The sequence below is a fragment of the Humulus lupulus genome, chromosome 2 (genome assembly GCF_963169125.1).
Source record: "Humulus lupulus chromosome 2, drHumLupu1.1, whole genome shotgun sequence".
NCBI lineage: Eukaryota > Viridiplantae > Streptophyta > Magnoliopsida > Rosales > Cannabaceae > Humulus > Humulus lupulus.
Window position 1 is genome coordinate 34,218,091 of NC_084794.1, and position 21,864 is coordinate 34,239,954.

The 21,864-nt window shown below is 34.5% G+C and overlaps 2 protein-coding genes across 2 annotated transcripts; both read left to right on the top strand.

The window, feature by feature from the left end:
- The first annotated feature begins 7,004 nt into the window (after positions 1-7,004).
- Positions 7,005-9,001, top strand: LOC133814129 (G-type lectin S-receptor-like serine/threonine-protein kinase At4g03230). Its single transcript, XM_062247126.1, has 3 exons — positions 7,005-8,524; positions 8,674-8,832; positions 8,937-9,001. Exons 1-3 carry the CDS (start codon positions 7,159-7,161, stop codon positions 8,999-9,001), a joined length of 1,590 nt encoding a protein of 529 aa, XP_062103110.1. The 5' UTR covers positions 7,005-7,158.
- Positions 9,002-9,548: 547 nt separating this feature from the next.
- LOC133817647 (G-type lectin S-receptor-like serine/threonine-protein kinase At4g03230) lies at positions 9,549-10,365 on the top strand. Its single transcript, XM_062250224.1, has 2 exons — positions 9,549-9,718; positions 9,804-10,365. Exons 1-2 carry the CDS (start codon positions 9,557-9,559, stop codon positions 10,101-10,103), a joined length of 462 nt encoding a protein of 153 aa, XP_062106208.1. The 5' UTR covers positions 9,549-9,556; the 3' UTR covers positions 10,104-10,365.
- The last annotated feature ends 11,499 nt before the right edge of the window (positions 10,366-21,864 follow it).

A 21,864-nucleotide genomic window follows, 5' to 3' on the forward strand; every position in this document is an offset into this window, starting at 1 on the left:
CGAATTTCAACAAGGGTGCAGTTTTCTTACCTCGAGTTCTGTGCGATAGACGATACGGCCTCAAGTACGATCCTGATCCTGAGCCTTGAGGAAATCTAATCACAACATAAATACACTCTTATTAGGGATTGACTTCAAATCCCGAGGCTCACCCCAGACCCTATTCTTAAGATTACTAATCCTAGTTGGCGCGATGTTAGAAACGTACCCCGAGCCCCCAAGTGGGCCACCAAATGGATCCTCGAATTCCCAGAGCCCAAATCCTAAAAATTAGCAAAACCACATTTCAGGGCACCTGGCGCGGTCGCTCCTACCCCTATGTCGTCGTGCCCACAGAAAATTTTGGCTTTCTGGAGTACTGGCGCAGTCATGCCAACGCCCAGCGCAGTAGCGCCAATAACTTTGAAACCAAAAATTGAGTTCAAAATCCCCACTCCATTAGACACTAGCGCGATTGCGCCCCAACCTCGCGCTAGGTCGCCAAAAACCTAAAAGTAAGCCCAGATTCTTGTGTTCTTCCCCAAACCGAGCCCTTGCAATTCCCTTGCATACCAGACCAAGAAAATCGTCCCAAAACTATCTTTCCAATAGGTTTTGGCCACAAAACAATGCACAAGTCAGCACTACAACATCAACACACCATCATATCATCACTAATTACATCAAAAACCCAAAGATACAAAAATTCATAACATAGAGCTCTTGAACTCAGTCTCCCACTCAAATCCGAAAATTATAACCATAACTCATGACTCCAGTCCAATTTTGAATCCAAAATCCATTCTACAATAGATTCTATGTCTACCCAATTCCCTTAAACATAGCCAACTTACCAATTTCGAAAATCATACCCAAAAGTTCCCAGAAAACTTATCAAGAACACTCCAACAGGTGAAAAGTAAACATAAACCACAACTCACCTTAGGACTACGAAAATTCTCGGCTGCATGAAGCTTCAGCATCTCCTAATCTCTCCCTTGTTTCTCAGTTACTCAATTATTACTCCGAAGTTCCAAGAACTCTCCTCCAATTCAAGTGTCCTTCCTAGAGGGAGATGAGAAAAATCAAGAGAGGGAGAGAGCCTAACAAAATTGTGAGTCCTTGGCTGCCCAGCCACCTAGTGGAACTTCTCAATTCCCTTGGTCAAATGACCATAACACCCTCACTATATACTCCTATTCAAAGTATCCCCCAAAGGAAAATCAATCATTTTGCCACTAATACCACTAAACCTCAATTTACACCCCTAATTTCCTAATTAGATTACTAACCCTCCAATTATGAATATTTCCTCCAATAATACTCCACTAATTTGTAACCTACACATAATTACTAAAATACCCTTAGGCTCACCCCAAGCCGGGTATAAGTCCCCATTGTGACTTTTTTTCCAAATCGCTCTAAAAGATTGACCTAAGCCAGTTATCTATATCCACATAATAATGTGGTCTCAATCACATAACACATAATTACAATTATACCCTTAACGGGTCAAAATTACGAAAATGCTCTTTTTCCTCAACCTTTTGTTTCTCCATAGAACTTTAACTAGAGGAATTGTCTTGTTCCTCGTAACATTGTCTTTTCTATCTAGGATCTGAACCTGCTGCTCCTCATAAGGAAAATCTGTATGAATCTCCAGATCCTCATAACCCAACACATGGGTCGTGTCCGACACGTACTTCTAAAGCATCGAGATGTGAAACACATCATGGGCTCCTGATAATGACGGGGGAAAAGGTAATTTATAGGCTACATGCCCGATCCTTTCCATGATCTCAAAAGTTCCTACAAATCTAGGGCTCAACTTGCCCTTCCTTCCAAACCTTTTTACTCCCCATAGTGGTGAAACTCGAAGAAAAACGTGGTGCCCTACCTTAAACTCCACGTTCCTACGCTTATGATCTTCTCAATAGCCTCACTAGTTCTCTGAACCATCTCAGGTCCCAAGTACTTCATCTCTCCCATCTTATACCAATGAATGAGTGATCTACATTTTCTACCATATAACATCTCATATGGAGCTACTCCTATTGTTGATTGATAGTTGTTATTGTATGAAAATTCAATCAATCGAAGGTACTTACTCCAGGATCCCTCAAAATCTAATACACATGCCCCAAGTGTTAGGGGAGAGTGAGATAACACCACCTTAAAAAATAGAATCTACACAAAAAATGGATTGACAGAGACTAAATAAAGATTGAGTAAGAACTTGCAAACCCAAGTAGATCAATGGTCTTCTTCAACTTTTATGAAGCTTCAAAATCCCTAGGCAACGCCACCACCTTGAGCAAATCCTTTGAACAAAGCAAAGACACAAACCAAGGCTTATACACGTTAAAAAAACACTGTCCTAATACTCTATTTCCTAGCCACCATGGATGTTTGAGGCTTTTTCTCAGAGGAAATAAGGATTGAGATTTAACAAGCCTTAAACTCTCAAAGTCAAGCACTTTCCCTGAGAGTTCTTGGAGAAAACTAGATATTCTTGAAGCTAGAGAAGGGGGGGAGAGAGATTGGAGAGAGTGATCAAATATTCCAAAACACTATTTTGACCCTTATATAGAGTAGGCACTGTCATTAGGTTTAACCAGTAGGATTAGACTTGTAAAACACGCCATTAAGAGCATTTCACGTACCTTGCATGTACTACAGTAGGCGACGCGTCGCCTGTGTCCAGGAGTCGCATCTCCTGTTAGGGTTTCTTGCAACCCTAAGCATCAGGCGGTGCTACTTCACTTGAGTGGCAGCACATTGCCACCCTCTGGTTTTGGACACTTCCAAAGGCCCAAAAACTGCTCCAAATGTTATTGAAAGTTTTGGGAACCCTTACATACCTTCATGAATCACTTTGGATCCAAAAATGCATTTTAAAAGTGCCTACAATTGAAGCTCAAATTTCACATCTTCTCTATGCAAAATTTACTAAGTGTTTATACATTGCTTGTATTTTAGCACTTATCTTTTGTATTTAATAAATCATAACAATCCTTCACTTGGTTAAATACAAGCCTCATTCTCTAGCTTAACACATTTTGGTGCATAAAATAAAGTGTCTTTCGGTTTGAACTTTACCTTAGTGAGAATACCACAAAGTCCTATTGAAATCATTAGTTTCTTAAAATCTTGAACCAAGTATTTCATTTGATAAAATCGGTGATACCTCACACACCTCCACCACATGTTTTACTTTCCAATTTATCGCTTAGCACTATCATGGTCACGTGCTCATCTCTTCATGAACTTTCTGGGGAGAAAATCCAAATCCCATGAGAGGCGGCACCACCTCTAAGTCCACATAGGTGAAGTTCTTACAACATCTTTGCTACCTTTATAGATTCTTGTTAAACTCAACTGAACTTCATTGAAATCCATAGGCTTAACCCTAAGTCAATAGCAACCAACACTAAACATCTTGGATGGAACTCACCATAAGTTTTATTGTTGAAACTATTCACTTATCAATGACTTGTTCTTACCCATTGAACTTTTTCCGTTGATTTTTCCTATTTTGTGGCGCAACAGACGATGCATTGCGAGTCATAAGGTGACACATCGCCTGTGCAAGACGACGTGTCGCCATATATCAGGCAACACATCGCCAGGTACTATTCCCAGCTTCATTTTTTTGTGGTCTTTTGGCAATTTTTTGCTCTTTAGAAAGCGATGTAACACCTTCTTCATAGTCTTGAACATCCAAAATGATGCATAAAACATCCATTTAATCTATTCCTACATATTTAAAGAGAGCTCATCAAATTGAATTAAAAACTTAAGAAAAACAAACCAAACACAAGAATAAAAGACTGTAAATGGGTGAATAAAATACACACTCATCACCCTTTCTCTCCACTAAAGAAGGAATAAGCCCATATCTATTTTGAAGTGTTGCATAGTAGAAAACTCCAACCATGGGTCTACTTCAATGTGCCTCCGTCGAGGGTGGGATAATGCCAGAAAACCCAGATCTGCAGAGGGTGAGACCACCACCGTCGAGTGCCTCCACCATTGTTCTCATCTTAGTCCAGGCGTCCACCAGGCTGAGAGGGTGAGGGTGAGATCGATAAGGGAGGGAGAGAGTGATTGATCGGGGTATATGGAGAGAAAGAGTGGGTTTAGGTTTTGTTTTTAACTTGACTGTCCATTTTGTTGATTAAAATATATTTTGTTGTTATTAATTTTTATTTATTTCAAATAAATAAAACACATTAAAGATTTGTAAATTAAAAAACTTGGGGGCATTTAAATTATCTTTTTTTTTAAAAAAAAAATTGGACCAAATCGCGTCCGGTGTATTATTTTGTTCTATTTTGGAGAACGCATGTTCCAATTTGTCACAGAGGGTTCGAACAAGTAATTTTGCACAACACAGAGGTCAAAATGGTATCCACCTAATTTTAAATTATAAAAATATATAACTTATTATTTATTATTTTTTAATTTGAAATTTAAGTATTTTAATGATTTTATTTTTATTTATTTAAAAATAATAATTCTTGCTCTTATTATTTTAAGTCTAAAACAAATTATTTATTTTTTCTTTTAATTTAAATATTTATAATTATTTTTTTAATTCTTATCTAATTTTTTTATTTTTTGCGATAAGTTCAAATTTAAAAAATAATTGCAAAAATTACATACCTTATTTGAAAATAATACACTTTCCAAATATATTTAAAAATAATTTATCCCATAAAAAGTGGGAATGTTTCCTTCTCGGCGTGGAAAAAATGATAGCAATCTCATTGTGCTTTTTTTTTTTTTTTGGGCTTTATAGGGCTTTTTTAAAGGCAACATTTTAGTTGCTTACAATATCTATAACATATCGATTGATTACCTTTTCTACTAAAAGCTTTATTTTAGTTTCCTCTAAGCTTATTTGATTATTTAGTGTTGTGCATGAAAATTAACTTTGTAGTTGTTTTTAAATTTAATTAAGTAAAAGTTAAGTTAAGGAGTCTAAAAAATATGTATTATTTGCTACGATTATAAAGTAACTTCTAAGTTTGTCTTCGCTTATTATCAATTAGAAAACCCTACATCAAATGTATATAACAAGAGTGACAAAAAAAATGTATTATAAGTCTTCATATAAAAGCTACTATGTATTATATTATACAATATCATTTGATAATAATCTATATGATAACTTTGTTATACAATATGGTAATTATAACTTTGTTATACAATATGGTAACTAATTAGTATTGTTTTGAATTCTGGTATATTTTGATGATGTGGAAATGTATATTTTTAAATAAAAAAATTAAGTGACTTTTTATTAAAATTGAAAAACCTAATTAATGATGTAAATTTCCAAAGTTCAAATCTGTTAAAAATTATAAGGTTGGGGATCAATTTGCCCAAACACGTAAAGTTTAAGTACCAAAATGAGTCTAATTCTATTTGTTGCAAGTTTTTTTAGTAGATTTTTAACAGTGAAAGTCTTAGGGACTTATTTGGATCAAAATAATAAGTTTAGGAACTAATTTGCCAAAAATAAAAATTGGAAACCAACTAGGCAAGACACATATAATTTAGGAAATTTCTATTGTAGATGCTTCAAAAAGAGCCCTATCGGTGGGGCTCTTTGTGTTCTTGACTCGAGGACATTTTTTGGCGCGATTTTTTTTATGATCGTATATATTGTTGTTATTTAGAGCATCATATAAATTTTCAGAAAATTTCAAATAATTTGCAGTACCGAAAATTAGTTTAAAACAAGGTTGTTGCACGTGTGACTAATTTTTTTATACACATGGAAAATAATATGTTTGAACCTAGTTTTTGGCAGTATAAATTATTCAGAATTTTCTGAAAATTTGCAGGATGCTCTAAATAACTACAATATACACAGTTATAAAAAAAATCGCACTATGGGGCTCTTTTTGAAGCACCTACCATAGAATCCTCCCCTTAGTTTATATTAGGGGTGTGCATGGTGTGGTTTGGGCGGTTTGAACACTTTTTAATACACCACGCCACAAGTGCGGTGTAGTAGCTAGAACACACCGTGCGGTATGATTTTGTTGTACCAAACCGACCAAACCAAACTATTTTTTGCGGTGTGGTTTGGGTGGTTTTCCACGGTGTGAGTGTGTTAAAAAATATGTGTGAGATAGAGATAGTGATAGAGAGGAAGCACAAATGAGATGAGAGAAGAAGGAGTTGTTGTCATGTATGATGTGTTAGAGAATAAAGTATACCCTAATTTAAGTGGGCTCCTAGTTTCAGATTGGGTTACTAAAAAATGGTATATATGTAAAGTTTAATTTTTTTTAACATATATGTAAGTATATGGTGCGGTGTGGTGCAAACCAAAATTTCACACTGCCAAACCGCGCACCGCACCACACCGCGTGGTTTAGCTAAGATACAAACCATACCGAACCATTTCAGTTTTGACACCGCGGTTTGTGGTGTAGTGTGGTGCGGTGCGGTCGGTCACCGCAGTTTGCCGGTTTAGATGCTCACCCCTAGTTAATATGGACTATACATACAAATAAGCCAAATTATTTACTTAAGATTTTAAAAGTTGTTTTTCTATTACATATTTTTAAAGTTACACCTAAAACGTAACGGTAGAAACTTTTACTACAAAAATAAAATAAGATTGAGGATATAAATACAACAAATTGAAAATACCACAAATTTTTACCGCAAATATCCTTAGAAGATAAGGATCCAACTAGAACATAACGTTAAAAAAAAAAGTTAAGGATATAAATGTAACAAATTAAATATATTAAAGACTTTCATGGCAAATATCCTTTTAAAAAATTTAATTTGTTCGTGGTAAAAAATCGCTTCAATATATGTATGGGTTTAAATATAAGTTCCTATTTTAATAATTTTACAAGAAGTGATGAATATGGTAGGGTCACTGTTATCTAACTTCCCTCCCTTTCAGGATAGTGGATGATGCTCGATTCTTTCATTTTATAAGAGCACTAAAATATTTCCAAACTGTGGGACAACGTAAGATGTGATTTGACGAAAAAAAATCTGCGCTGTTTTTATCTTCTAGTCATATTAATTATTTGTGACAGAATATACCAGTTTAGTGCTTTACTCATCCCTACTACCCTGCAGTTCACACGTCCTGTAGAGAATTTTTCAGAAACCTTGCTAGTTAATTGCATTCAAAAGAATTAGATGGATAACAAGATCAAGCACCGATATATTAGTGACAATTACAAATATCTAATAGCTTTCTTGTGGTACTTTAATCGTCTCTTCTGCTCCGCTACTGATACCATGAAATATGGTGATTGGATTAGAGATGGTGATAATAGCAGAGAGCCTAATACTCTTGTTTCAACCAAAGAAATGTTTGAGTTTGGATTCTTCACACCTGAGGGAAGTCCTGGTGGGAAACGATATGCTGGAATATGGTACTGCAAGGTGAGTCCAAGGAAGGTTGTATGGGTTGCCAACCGAGATAATCCACTAGTCACTTCTAAATCCAGGGGAAGAGTTTTTGGTATAAGAAAAGATGGTAACCTTCAAGTGTTTGATGACGTAGTTGGTAACGGAACATCTTTTTGGTCATCGAATCTCAAAAGCTCTTCATCATCTCCTAACCGGACAGTAACACTTTTGGATACTGGAAATCTGGTGTTAACAGAGTATGATGGTACGTGGTTGTGGGAGAGCTTTAAAGAACCAACTGATACATTTCTACCGGGCATGAAGATGGATGAGAACTTAACATTGATTCCATGGAAAGACCAATATGATCCCTACAGTGGTGACTTCAGGTTTAAATTTGATGAAGGAAACAAACAGTTTGTGATCCTTAACAAAACGATTGCTTACTGGAAAAGTGGAGAGCCTGGTAAGTTCTTAAGCTCAAATAAGATGCCGGATGTGATAACCGACTTTTTATTAGATAGCAGCAAGCTGGAGCCAAGCTATAAAAATTATTCTACTAAATACAAAGTATTACCGACAGTGTCAACTTATTCTTACAAAATGTTAGTTATCAAGTCTAACGGAAAAGTTGAGTATGGGAGTTGGGATGATAAACTTTGGATGGCGGGATGGTCTGAACCAAGTGATAGGTGTAGTGAGTTTAATGTTTGTGGCGATTTTGGGATCTGTAGCAGTGATGAGAAGAAGTTTCCGTGCAGATGCTTGCCCGGATTAAAGCCAAGCCTGGTGGACAAGTGGGAATCTAGAGATTACTCAGATGGCTGCACCAGAGGAACACAACTCTGCAGCGGTGAAAAGGACACATTCAGGAGGTTGAAGATGGTGAAAGTGGGGAATCCAGACTCAACAACGAGGTTACCAGTTAACAACGAGACTGAATGCATGAAGGAGTGCCAGGACAGATGCAAGTGCCAGGCTTATTCCTTTCAGGCCGCTTCTGATAAAAACAATGGGACTAGGGGAGAGTATACTCCTCCAACTTCCTGGTGCTGGACATGGTTCGAAAGTCTAAACGACCTTCAAGAGGAAAATAATACCAATGATGGTGGTCACAACTTCTATGTTCGGGTTGCCTTGTCCGATTTAAGTAGGCTTTCAATCTCTCTTTTCTTTTAATTACAGTTCGATAAAGGTTTGAAAATTGAAATAGCACCTTATGAATTACCCCAAAAGATATTTTATATAGTGAACTGCCCGAATTTCGAAGGCTATTTTAAAGTATATTTTTTTAAACAGACGGTAATACTTCTATAGCATCCATTGAAAAGCCATCAAGGAGAAGAATATCGTCAACTCTGATTGTCTTGCTCACGGTTATAAGCATTATTGGTCTTTTATGCATATGCGTTGTTATTTCGTTTGTCATATGGAGAAGAAAGAAGGCCAAGAGACTAGGTAAGTTGTTCAAAGATGCACATTATTAAGCATGGTCTACGCCTCCATTTGTGTGAGAAAATGATATAACTGACAAGAACTCGTTGCATGTCTTCTGAATTTAGATAACAGAAGATCATCGGATCGAAGAAACAGAGCACTCCACATGTTAGACACTGAGAGATGTTAGAATGTGGAAAGTGATGCATGGTAAGAAGTATGAGGTTCCATCTCAAAACCAATTGGTGATGAGTGGAGTAACTCATACTCTTATAAATGGTATGATGATCCCACATACTTTCCATGTGGGATTCTATTCTCTAACATCCCCCCTCAAGATGGTGGCTATTTTTGCTCACCAATCTTGGACGGTTTGATCGCAAGTGGCTCGTTGGCTCTTTTGGCTCTTTTTGGCTCACTATCCCCGAATCACAAAGGGCTCTTTTGGCTCTCTTTTTTGGACCGGTTTTGGATTTGGATCGGACATACTCGTTAGAGTTTTCTTTGACTCTGATACCATGTTAGAATGTGGAAAGTGATGCATGGTAAGAAGTATGAGGTTCCATCTCAAAACCAATTGGTGATGAGTGGAGTAACTCATACTCTTATAAATGGTATGATGATCCCACATACTTTCCATGTGGGATTCTATTCTCTAACAGTGGGAATTCCTGCATCATTAAAAAACGAATGTTTCAATTCCATAGAACTTGTTAAAAATGGAAAAAAAATTCATTATATAATAATGTTACACAGTGGTTACATGTCTCCGGAATATGCTCTAGAAGGAGTTTTCTCTGTCAAATCCGATGTATTTAGTTTTGGTGTTGTTCTACTTGAGATAGTAAGTGGAAAAAAGAGCACACGATTTGCTCATTCGGATCCACCCTTGAGCCTCCTGGGTTATGTAAGTGTAAACGCCGTATTTCTTTGTCGATCAATTTATTTTCCTCTTTCAGTTAAACCAAATGGGATATCATTACTTTTCTCAGGCATGGAAACTTTGGACAGAAAACAAGGTGTTGGAATTAATGGACCAGACTTTGAAGGAAAGTTGCAAAGAAGATCAATATATTAAGTGTGTGAACATTGGGCTCTTATGCGTACAAGAAGAGCCAAGTGATCGGCCAAACACGTCAAACATCGTAACCATGCTTGACAGTCACTCTGCAACCCTTCCATCTGTCAAACAACCAGCCTTTGTACTCGGAAGAGGATATAGTAATACAGCTTCTTCCAGTAAGCCTGAAACGAATAATGAAATAAGTTATATCGTGGAAGAAGGTCGATAGTGTGCCAGGAAGGAGGATCCAACTGATTCTTCTTTTTGGTTAATGTACGTAAGAAGACTTTGATTTCTCTTGCTTAAGTGTTATGGTTTGTCTTGATAATTTCCACTGTAATATTTTGGTGCACATTTTGTGTGCATACATACGATTACTCTTACTTTATAGTGTAATTTATATTTAATTTTTGTTTTGTGTATTTTATAGGGTTTCCTTTTAAATATTGTGATTTTAAAGTTTAGATTTAAATTTTTTTTTCTTTCTTTCTTTTGTTTTGTTTTGTTTTTTTTTTTATTTGAGCCTTCTTTATTGTTTGGATGAGGGTTGTTCATGAAATCCAGAAATCGCAGTCTGAAACCCCAACCAATCCGGACCAATCTGTCTGTGTGATGATTTACTGAATATTGAGATAATATGCAAGAATTGAAAAATGGATGAATAATGGCTCAGCTTGTAATGACTGAGACATTGACATTTTATAGACAAAGAATGAGAGTTTGTTACAAAACAGTTGGAGTCTTGAAAGGACTGCCACTGAGTTCGACTACAACTAATAACAGAATTAGTTAGCTATTAACAACTAAGCTAACCACTAAGAGACTACTAACACAGCTCAGCTGAGCTGTTAAGTGACAGCCAACGAGTAAGTCCCAATAACCCCCCTCAAGGTGCACGGAGGTCGTCGAAGTTGCAGCTTGGAGCATAAACGAGTGAACAACTGTATTGGCAATGGCTTAGTAAGAAGGTCAGCCGCTTGGTTCGAAGATTCAACATAGCGAACATCAAGTTGATTAGATAGAACCCGATCGCGTACGAAATGTATGTCGATCTCAATATGTTTCGTACGGGCATGGAAGACCGGATTCGAAGCAAGGGAGCTGGCTCCTAAGTTGTCACACCAAACAACTGGAGATTGAGGCAAAGGCAGCTGGAGTTCAGTTAACAATGATTGAATCCACATAATTTCTGAGGTTGCGAGAGCAAGAGATCTATATTCGGACTCCGTACTCGACCGAGCCACGACTTGTTGCTTCTTAGAGGACCAACTCACAAGATTACCACCATAGAACACCAAATAACCAGACGTTGATCTCCTATCATCAATATTACCAGCCCAGTCGACATCAGCAAATGTCTCAAGATGCAAGGGAAATCCAGGTTTGAAGTGAAGTCCAAGTGAAGGTGTTCCAACTAAATACCGTAACACCCTTTTGCAAGCGGACCAATGTTGAGTTGTAGGAGCCTTTAGATATTGACTGAGCTTGTTTACGGCGAAGGAGATGTCTGGGCGTGTCATGGTCAGATATTGCAATGCACCAACTACTTGACGATATGGTGTAGGGTCATCAAGAGGCACACCAGAGTCGAGAGACAACTTCACACTAGGACACATCGGTGTATCCTGAGGTTTTGAATCAACCATATGTGTTTTCTGAAGTAAATCCATAACATATTTATGTTGATGCAGATAAAGACCCGTTGAGTCACGAAAAACTTCAAACCCCAGAAAGTAACTAACAGAGCCCAATGTCTTCAATGCAAACTCGAAATGTAAATCCTTGATTAGTTGATGAACAAGAGCAAGATCGTCTCCCGTGAGGAGTATATCATCGACATAAACTAAGACCATGAGAAGCTTGCCATGCTTTCGTGTAAAGAAAAGACTCGTATCTGCTTTTGAGTTAGAGAAACCATACCGAAGTAATGACGTACGTAGGCGATCAAACCACGCTCTGGGTGCCTGACGAAGACCATAGATTGCCTTGTTGAGCTTGCATACGTGATTAGGAAAATTTTTGTCTTCAAACCCTTGAGGCTGGTTCATATACACCGTTTCTTGCAACTGACCATGCAAAAATGCATTATTGATATCAATTTGCTGCACATCCCACCCAAAATGAACAGCAAGTGTAAAGACAAGACGAATGGTACATGGCTTTATGACTGGGCTATATGTTTCTGTGTAGTCCAACCCTGGAGTCTGCTGAAAGTCCCGAGCTACTAAACGGGCTTTGTGTCTCTCTATGCTGCCATCAGAGTGATATTTCGTCTTGTACACCCATATGGAAGAAACCAGAGGCATGCCTTCTTTATAAGGAACCAACGTCCATGTATTATTGGCATGAAGAGCCTGATATTCTCTCTGCATTGCTTCCTGCCAATGGGGGTTAGTAATAGCATGCTTAAAGGTAGTTGGTTCTAATTCATGCAATGCAAATGACATAAATGCTTTTGGTTTAAAAATGCCAAGTTTAGATCTTGTGAGCATAGAATGTGTATTTTGAGAAACTGGTGGTATTGGTAGATCCATTTGAATATCTGAAATTGGAATATATGGTGGAGAATGAGGTGAGGAGGACTGAGCAGACACAGGGGACGAACTAGAGGATCTTGACTGAGATAAAGAGGGTGAGACGGACTCGGACACTATGGGAGACTCTGATGAACCAGAAATGAGAGGCGACTGAGCTACTGGAGGGGGCACCTGGGGTATTTGATAATCACTAATATATGTTGTTGTGGGAGTTGACAACTGGGGAGACGCACTAGGGAAAAGAGAAGAGTATGGGAAATCAAGTTCATTAAACTGAACACTACATGCAACATATATTCGACCCGAAGAGCTCATGCAGCGATATCCTTTATGCAGCTGACTATAGCCTAGAAAGAGACATTTGGATGATCTAAACGAGAGTTTGTGAGGCTGATACGGGCGAAGCAATGGGAAACAGGAGCACCCAAAAGTCTTAAGCAGGTTGTAATCAGGAGACTTATGGAACAGACATTGAAATGGGGAAATATGATCAAGTGTATGAGTAGGCAGACGATTTATGAGATAGGTGGCCGAAGCAAAGGCTTCCCACCAGAATTTGAGGGGCATTTGTGCTTGAGCAAGTAAGGTGAGTCCTATATCCACAACATGTCTATGTTTACGCTCCACTCGACCTTGTTGCTGGTGAGTGTGAGGGCAAGAATGCCTACGTTGAATACCGAGGTCAGCTAACAGACTATACATAGGCTTATACTCGGTTCCCATATCAGTTTGAAGACATTTTATTTTTGTTTGGAAAGTACGCTCAACATAGGCATTGAACCTAGAAAATATTGTAGTAACTTCAGATTTCACATGCATTGGAAAAATCCAAGTATAACGAGTGAAGTCATCTACAAAACTAAGATAATATCGATAGCCATCAAGGGATGGATAGAATGAGGGGCCCCAAACGTCAGAGTATACCAAATCAAAAGCTTTTGAACTTTTATTTATTGATGGTTTGAAAACAAATTGATGAAGTTTGCCAACTTGACAAGCTTCACAGAAACTAGACTCTTTACATGTAATACTAGGATTTACAATGGACAAAACACGACGTAGGACTTTATGTGATGGATGGCCGAGACGACAATGCCACACCTGAGATGTTTGAGACCTTGGGTGGACTGGATTTGAGGTAGTAGTACTATTGAGTGCTGTTATTGTAGGTTGATCTGAGGAAGAGTGAGATGTAGGCTTCAACTTGGACTCTTTAGGTGGGAGAGGACGAATCGAGAGCTTGTACAGTCCATCAGTAAGAGTGCCCCTCAGCAGCACCTGATTCGTGTTCTTGTCCTTAATAAGGCAACAGACAGAGTCAAACTCAAGCACAATATTGTTATCTTTAGTGAACTGTGAAATGCTCAACAAGTTTTTAGTTGCATGTGGCACATGTAATATATCACATAATGCAAAAGCTTGATTTAAATGAGATGCAGAGAATGAATTAGAACCAATGTGAAATATAGGCATAGTATTACCGTTCCCAACCATTACTTTGGATTTCCCTTTATAATCACCTTTGGAAGACAAATTGGTGAGATCTGGTGTGATATGATTCGTGGCCCCTGTATCAAGAAACCAAGACTGAGAAGCATCATCTCCAACATGAGACTCCGTGAGAAATGCTTGAGCCTGATCAGGATTCGAGCCAGAAGAAGAATTTGTCGAGGGAGAGGGTCCTGTGAAGTGAACGTCGAAGCGGTGATAACACTTCTGAACCACGTGCCCAATGCGTCCACACAATTGACAAGTAGGCCTATTTGAGCGATTGAAACGTCCAGAATACAAGCCACGGTTACCACAATTACTAGAGCGTCCACCACGGTATGGAGGTCTTTGATTGCCACGGAATGATAAACCTGCAAAGTTAGCTTGGACAAGATCAAGAGACGATGAAGACTGTTGCTGCAAGCGCATCTCCTGATTATGCAAGCTAAATTGAACATCTTGCACGTTCAGAGGCTCCGATCGATTGGTCAATGTGACAATTGTAGCTTCAAACTCAAGTCCGAGGCCACCCAAGATATACAAACAGAGGCTTTCTTCAGAGATCTGTTCACCAGCTGCGGACAGCGAATCAGCAAAGCCTTTCATCTTCAAGATATAGTCATCGATCGAAGCTGAACCCTTCTTGGTGGATTGTAACAAGCCTTTTACTTGAAGCAATCGCGCTTTTGACTTAGTGGCAAAAATACGAGCAAGAACCTCCCAGATCTCAGCAGCGGAATGGCAATGAAGAACATGACCAATCATGGACTCGGTGATCGAATTGAGGAGCCAATGGTGAAGAAATTGATCAAATCGTTGCCAGTGAGCATAAACTGGGTTAACGATGTTACCTGGAAGACGGGAGGGAGGGGGTGGAAGCGTACCAAGAAGATAGCCTTCTAGATCGTAGGCACGTACAGCAGCAAGAACTAAGGCACGCCAGAATGAATAGTTCATTCGATCGAGACGAATCTGCAGAGGTAGAAGATGATTGTTTGGCAATTGAATTGGATCAACTGGTTGAGGCGGAGGCGGTGGTGGAGGTGGAGGTTGAACGCTGGTCGATGGAATGGACGAAGAAGAAGGATCGGAATGCGCCATGTGCTCTGGTACCATGTGATGATTTACTGAATATTGAGATAATATGCAAGAATTGAAAAATGGATGAATAATGGCTCAGCTTGTAATGACTGAGACATTGACATTTTATAGACAAAGAATGAGAGTTTGTTACAAAACAGTTGGAGTCTTGAAAGGACTGCCACTGAGTTCGACTACAACTAATAACAGAATTAGTTAGCTATTAACAACTAAGCTAACCACTAAGAGACTACTAACACAGCTCAGCTGAGCTGTTAAGTGACAGCCAACGAGTAAGTCCCAATAGTCTGAGATCGAACCAAATGAATCCAGCGTCGACGGTCTGGTTATCGTTTTCCACCTTCGTGGTTCGGTCACGGTCTCGGCTATATTCCCACTAGTTCAAACCAGATCGAACCATAATTAATATACATATATAAAAAAGAAAATATAGTTGTAAATGTTTAAAATATACTAATTAATATGAACGATTGGTTATGCTTTTGAAAGCTAAAACGTCCACTCGTATTCCCGATATTACATCTTTTAATTTTTAAATGTAAACTTAGTCTCTTTATCACTCGTCGTTCTCATTCTCTCCTCGACTTCTCACTCAGTCTCTCTCAAACTCAAACTCTCTTTAAGTCTATCCCTTACGCCCACAGCCACCACGCAAGTTGACCACCACGTCGTCGACTAGCCAAGTATTTTTTAATTTCTCTCTCTCTCTCTCTCTCTCTCTCTATATATATATATATATATATATATGGGTACCTATCAAAATATGTTGACATGGCATGTAGGTGACTTGGTACATCAAGTTACCAACAAGTAAAGATTCTTTTTTTTTGGCATAGATTCTTTTTTTTTTTTTGCATTAATTTCGAAATTGGCTTTTTTTTTTTTTATCATTAGGAATAATGATTTCAACCAATAAGAGGTAAGCTCTCTTTTCAAGTTTTGAATTAATTTAAAATTTTAAAAATTAGGGTTTCATAATAAATGCACACTCATTTCTTAAACTCTCTATTCTTCTTCTTCTTCTTCTTCTAGTTCTTCTTCTTCTTCTTCATTCAAAGTAAAAAAATAAACATAAAAAAATCAGAATTGCACCATGATTTTCGTGAGCATGTGAAGGAGAGAAAGAAGAAAAAAAAAATGTGTGAGGAAAAAATAGAAAGGGAGAGAGTGAAAACGCATGGGAGTAGAGGGGAAGGGGATGAATAATAAAAGAAGTAGATCTAAGGATTTAGAAGGAAAGGTTGGAAAGAAGAGACAATTTTTTTATGATAACTCATTGTCTCCTAATCGAATCAGGTCAAAATTGCTTTTAGATCGCACTCGTCGGTATAGATCTCCTATAAAAAGTTTGGAGTCGTCCTCTTCAATGTTCGAAAGTAGAACTCGGCGTTGTCTTCATAGTGAGTCTTATTGTTCTTTTTGTAAGGTAATATCTTCATATCTATATATGTGTTTATGATTGAGATCTCATTTTATGTTTATGTTAGAACACTTCGATTATATTTTTCTAAAATATTTTTTCTATTTAAAAATTAGGAATACGAAAACCATGTATGTGTAGATGAGGTAGACCGTGATGTTCCTATCCCACCATGGAGTTTTGTCATACCTGATGAAGATGGTGATGCAATGACCATTAATATACCATCAGATGTAAACAAAGGGAACCTTCAAATTTCAGACCATGTAAAATGTGTATGTATTATTTTTTTTTTATTATTATTATTTTAATTATTTTTGAAATTTTATATTAGTTTATTTTTTACAGGTTGGGGTGGCAAAAGTAAATTCTTTGCTCACAATTGGTTGTTGGTTTGCAAAATATTTTGGTTACAAAGATCCTTGAATTTAGAGATAGATTAAATGGTTCAAATAATATTATCCATCAACTTCGTCGTCGTCTGGTTGGTATATCTTAATTAATTTCAAAATTTTACAGTATGAAACATTATCTGGTTAGTATATGTTTATCTAATTTTATTTATTGTTTTGTACAGCAACTATGTGAAGCATCTCAAATATTTGAAGACCATAGTCAAGATATCATTGATAGTAGCAATGTTATAAATAAATAGGGAGATGTGGAGTAGTAATTTGGTTTACTTTTGTATTTTTATATTGTTGATCGAAATAAGTTTGTTTAATTTCCAATGTAGCATTTTAAATATTATTTGGTGCAAGTATATGTAATTTCCAATGAACTAATTGAAATATATATTTTTAATTTCTTTAATGTATTAAATTTTAATTTCGAAATTAGTATTTCAAATTTGAGATTTTATTATTTATATCTTATATTGGAAATCACAACTAATTGATGATTTTTTATGTACCCTAAAATAATGGATGATTATTGGTTTTTCTAACAATAATAGAACATCAAAACAAAAATAAGAAATAAATATTTCCATATTACAGTATAAAATACAAATTTAAAAAGAAAAAACAACTTTGATTTATGCCAAACTACTTTGATTATAGGTAAAATGAATCAATACAACTCTTCATTTTTTCCAAAAAAATGTTAACTTAGTTAATTTTATTTTTTCCATAAACTACAAAACAATACAACTTTTCAAATTTTCTATTATCAATAAATGAGCATTTATTGATAAGATTACATCATAACCAATAACTATTGATATTCTTTACCTTGAAAATATATTTTTTAATTGAAACTTTTTTTAAAATCATTATTTTCGGCATGCACTAATTAAAAAAAAATAAAATCGGCTAGCATAAAAAAACTATTTTGATTTTTTAAAAGAAACATCTCTTTGTATTCTCTTGGGAAAATCAAATTATGTTGTTTTGAAATTAGATATTTATTTATTAGTCCTATATTGCCCAATAATGAATCTTATTCATTTAATATAATTTGTTAGGTAATTTATAAAATCCATTAATTTAGAGATTGCTTAATGGTAAATTGTTAATTTTTAATTAAAATTTTACACTGAAAATTAATATACAATTTCGGCATTAATTTAAAAAAAATGGATAATTTCACTCCAACAAAATTATTAACAATATTAATAAATAAATAATAATAAGATTTTATCTGAAGACCAAAAAAGAAATAAAAGTTTCTTTTCATAACAAACCCTTTTAAGAAAATATCCATAAAAAAAATTAAAACATAATAGAATAAAAATATTATAGTAAGACCTAAGGAAACACATAGAAACAATAAATTTATAAAAAAAAACACTTGAAGCATTTTAGAAATTGTCATTCTTCTTCTCCTTCTCCTTCAAATATTTCTCCCACACCTCGTTCTTTTTCCTCTCTGCATCAAAATAGTTGGCCACTGATTCATGCAGAGTTTGCATCGCAAAAGTGCATCTTGTCATCTCTTGAACAAATTCATCAATGTTGTTCTTCAATTCAAGTAGACGACTGATATTTTCATTAAATTTTTGGAACATAATATCGAAATATATTACATTTGGATTGTACTCTAGTTGAGCATCAAGTGGATTCACATCTTTCTCACCACCGCTAAACTTCTCAGTCTTGATATTCTTCAATTGAGACTTTGCATCATTGTCAAACTTCTCAACCTTGATCTTCTTCAATGGAGAATTTACTTCATCATCTTTAGAATCAAAGGGTGAAGAGTTATCTTCATTCTTTGAATATGTTGAATCTGATATGTTGATGATAGACATGGTAATTGAATGTTTGTAAAACTTGATTTTTTTTAAAAAAAAATAGGACAATCGGTTTGGGTTGTATGAGAATATATTTATAGTGTGTGTTATGAAGAAACAATGCAACATTTCACATTCTTAATAAAATATTTTAGATTTCTTTAAAATAAAAAATAAAATATTATTGAAAGAATAAATAATTAATATGTGGTAACTTCCCAATGTAAACACTAATCATGCATTCACATTAATTAAATATTATTTCTATTTTATAAAAGAGACCCATTAATTTCAGCCACCTATATTTTAATAAGCAATTTCACAAATTAAATGCATTTAACAAAAAAAAACCGAAAAAATAAGAACAATTTTAAAATATGTCATTTAATACAAGAACCACACTTTCTTAATTTAATGAATAAATAATTAATATGTTGTTACTTCCTAAATGTAATTAGTAATCATGTAGCAACATTTAATTTAATATTGTCTTTTTGAATCATTTATTCATAAATTTCGGCTACTACCAATTTTTATAATTTAATATTAAATTTTTAATAAAAATCACCCATTAATTTCAGCCACTATAATTTTAATTACAAATTTTACCAATTAAATGCATTAAAAAAAATCAAAAACTGAAAAAATAATAACAATATTAAACTATGTTATTTAATGCAAGAACCACACTTTCTTAATTTAATAAAAAAATAATTAATATGTTGTTACTTCCCAAATGTAATTAGTAATCATGTAGCAACATTTAATTTAATATTGTCTTTTTGAATCATTTATCAATTAATTTCGGCTACTACCAATTTTTATAATTTAATATTAAATTTTTAATAAAAATTACCCATTACTTTCAGCCACTATAATTTTAATTACAAATTTTACTAATTAAATGCATTAAAAAAATAAATAGAAAATAGCATTAATAATTTAAGACACTTAATACAACTACCACAATTTTTTTATTTAATGAATTTAAAAAAATAAAATTAAATAAAAATTTGATAAGGTGAAACTGTATAATTTTATTATTGGTAGATGTTTACAAATTTAATTAATTCTTATCCTAAACTAAAAAAAAATTCGAGAATTTAATAAATCATTAAGTTATAGTATTGATTTGATTTTATTAATAATGAGAATTATTTTAATAATACAAAACGAAATTAGAATTAAAAAAACCTTAATTGAAAATTTTAAAATAATTTTTTTTTTGTTGTTTCAAAATAAAAAATATATATTTGTATATTAGGGACATTATATTTGCACTCCAATAATATATAAAGACATTCCATTAATTAAACAAAAAATTAATTTTATATTCATTTCTAACAGTTTTTCTCAAAAAAAATTATTGACATTATTTAATTTTGTTTGTTAATTTCAAAAAGCTTATTTTATATTATTTTCATCATTATTTTTAAAAAATAATGTCTTTTTTTTTTATGAAAAAACCTCTTATTTTAACAAGCTTTTAATATATATATATTTTAATATTATTTATTTAAATATTTAAAAAAATATTATTTATATGTATTGTTTAAAATATGAAAAATAAAAAAAATTAGAAAAATGTAAGCACAAAAGTTGAAAAAAATATAATGCACTGTATATTATTACATATAGTATAGGTTATCTCGGTGACTAGTGTACGTTGGAACGGTTCATTATGTCATAATTAGGCCTGCTTAGTGCAATGTTATCTAGTCATAATTTTTCGGGATCGGATGCCATTCTAAATTCACTACTATATCTTAGTGCAATGTTATCTAGTAATATTTTCCGGGATCAGATCCCCTTCTAAATTCACTACTCTATCTTACTCAGCATGACAACTATATGAGACCCTAGCAGTAGTATTGGTTTACTAGTGTACGTTGGAACGGTTCATTATGTCATAATTAGATCTGCTTAGTGCAATGTTATCTAGTAATAATTTTTCAGGATTTGATCCCCTTCTAAATTCTCAATTGTATCAACTGAAAATATATTGTACAACTATCCGAGACTCTATGATATTATATGAATATCAAAATTTCAATCCAAGATTCCCTAAAAAATGAAACTAACCATAGATTAATTACCCTCAACGAAAACTAAATTTTTTGTGCATGTACACGTACGGTTGGCCTTTTTATTTTAACAAACAGAAGAAAAAAAAACAATAATAAATTATGCAATTTAACACAATTACCATAATTTTTTAATTAAATGAATTTAAAAAAATTAAAATTAAGTACAAATTTGATAAGATAAATCTTTATAATTTTATGATTGGAAGATATTAAAAATTTTAATTAATTTTTCTTAAAAACTAAATAAATTTTGAGAATTTAATGAAACAACCAAAATATAATATTAATTTAAATTTATTAATAAAATAAATAAATTAAAAAAATAATCGGTTAACTTTCTGAAATCTAAAAAAAAAACCATGTTAATGGAAATTAAGATTGGTAGCTTATCCATCTCACCAAGTGACCACTATTTATCTTCCCTATGTTTTTATCATGTAACATATTTCAACAAATGTTATTAATTGTACCTATAATATTTTTTTTAAAACACAACAACTTCATTGATGTCTTTTATTCTCTCTCTATTTTATGTGAACACACAAGTTGATTCTATATATTTTATAGATTTCCTCCTCTTATCTCATCTTTTGCTTAGAGTTATAACGGAAAAGTAACCATTCTAGTCCCGGATTATGGCTCCTCCCGAAATTATAGGTGATCTATACTACCAAATAGTAACAGGTGATATTGATAACACCATTAGACTAGGTGAAGGTTCTGATTCTTTCTTTGTTATTCACCTCTTCGTAAAATTTTCACGACATCCACTAACTAGTAGCGAACCAAATTTTACAAATTGGATGGTCGATAATGGCATGGAAGACTATGTTTGTTGCGATACTATTGTATTTCTTTCAAGACAAATGTTGATGGCCAATGAAAATAACCATGCCAAAGTTATCATTGACGAGATGCTAGGTGAGGCTTATCTCCATCCTTCTATATTTTTTCTTTCGGATAAAATTATTGATTACACTCGAAAGATGTGGAACGAAGAGGATTTTAATTTCTGTGTAAAAGTGGATGTTCATGTTTTTGTTTATGATCTTCCTCCACAACACGATTCTGGCATTGATGGTGACGTTGATAGTGAGGAGTATGTGGATAATATGACTATT

Bases quoted from the DNA above. Each gene is read 5' to 3' on its own strand.
- LOC133814129 (XM_062247126.1), top strand. From the start codon at position 7,159: ATGGATAACAAGATCAAGCACCGATATATTAGTGACAATTACAAATAT. The intron at 8,525-8,673 runs GTAGGCTTTCAA...TTTTTTAAACAG, and splicing joins GGTTGCCTTGTCCGATTTAA to ACGGTAATACTTCTATAGCA. The intron at 8,833-8,936 runs GTAAGTTGTTCA...TTCTGAATTTAG, and splicing joins AAAGAAGGCCAAGAGACTAG to ATAACAGAAGATCATCGGAT.
- LOC133817647 (XM_062250224.1), top strand. From the start codon at position 9,557: ATGTTACACAGTGGTTACATGTCTCCGGAATATGCTCTAGAAGGAGTT. The intron at 9,719-9,803 runs GTAAGTGTAAAC...TACTTTTCTCAG, and splicing joins CCTTGAGCCTCCTGGGTTAT to GCATGGAAACTTTGGACAGA.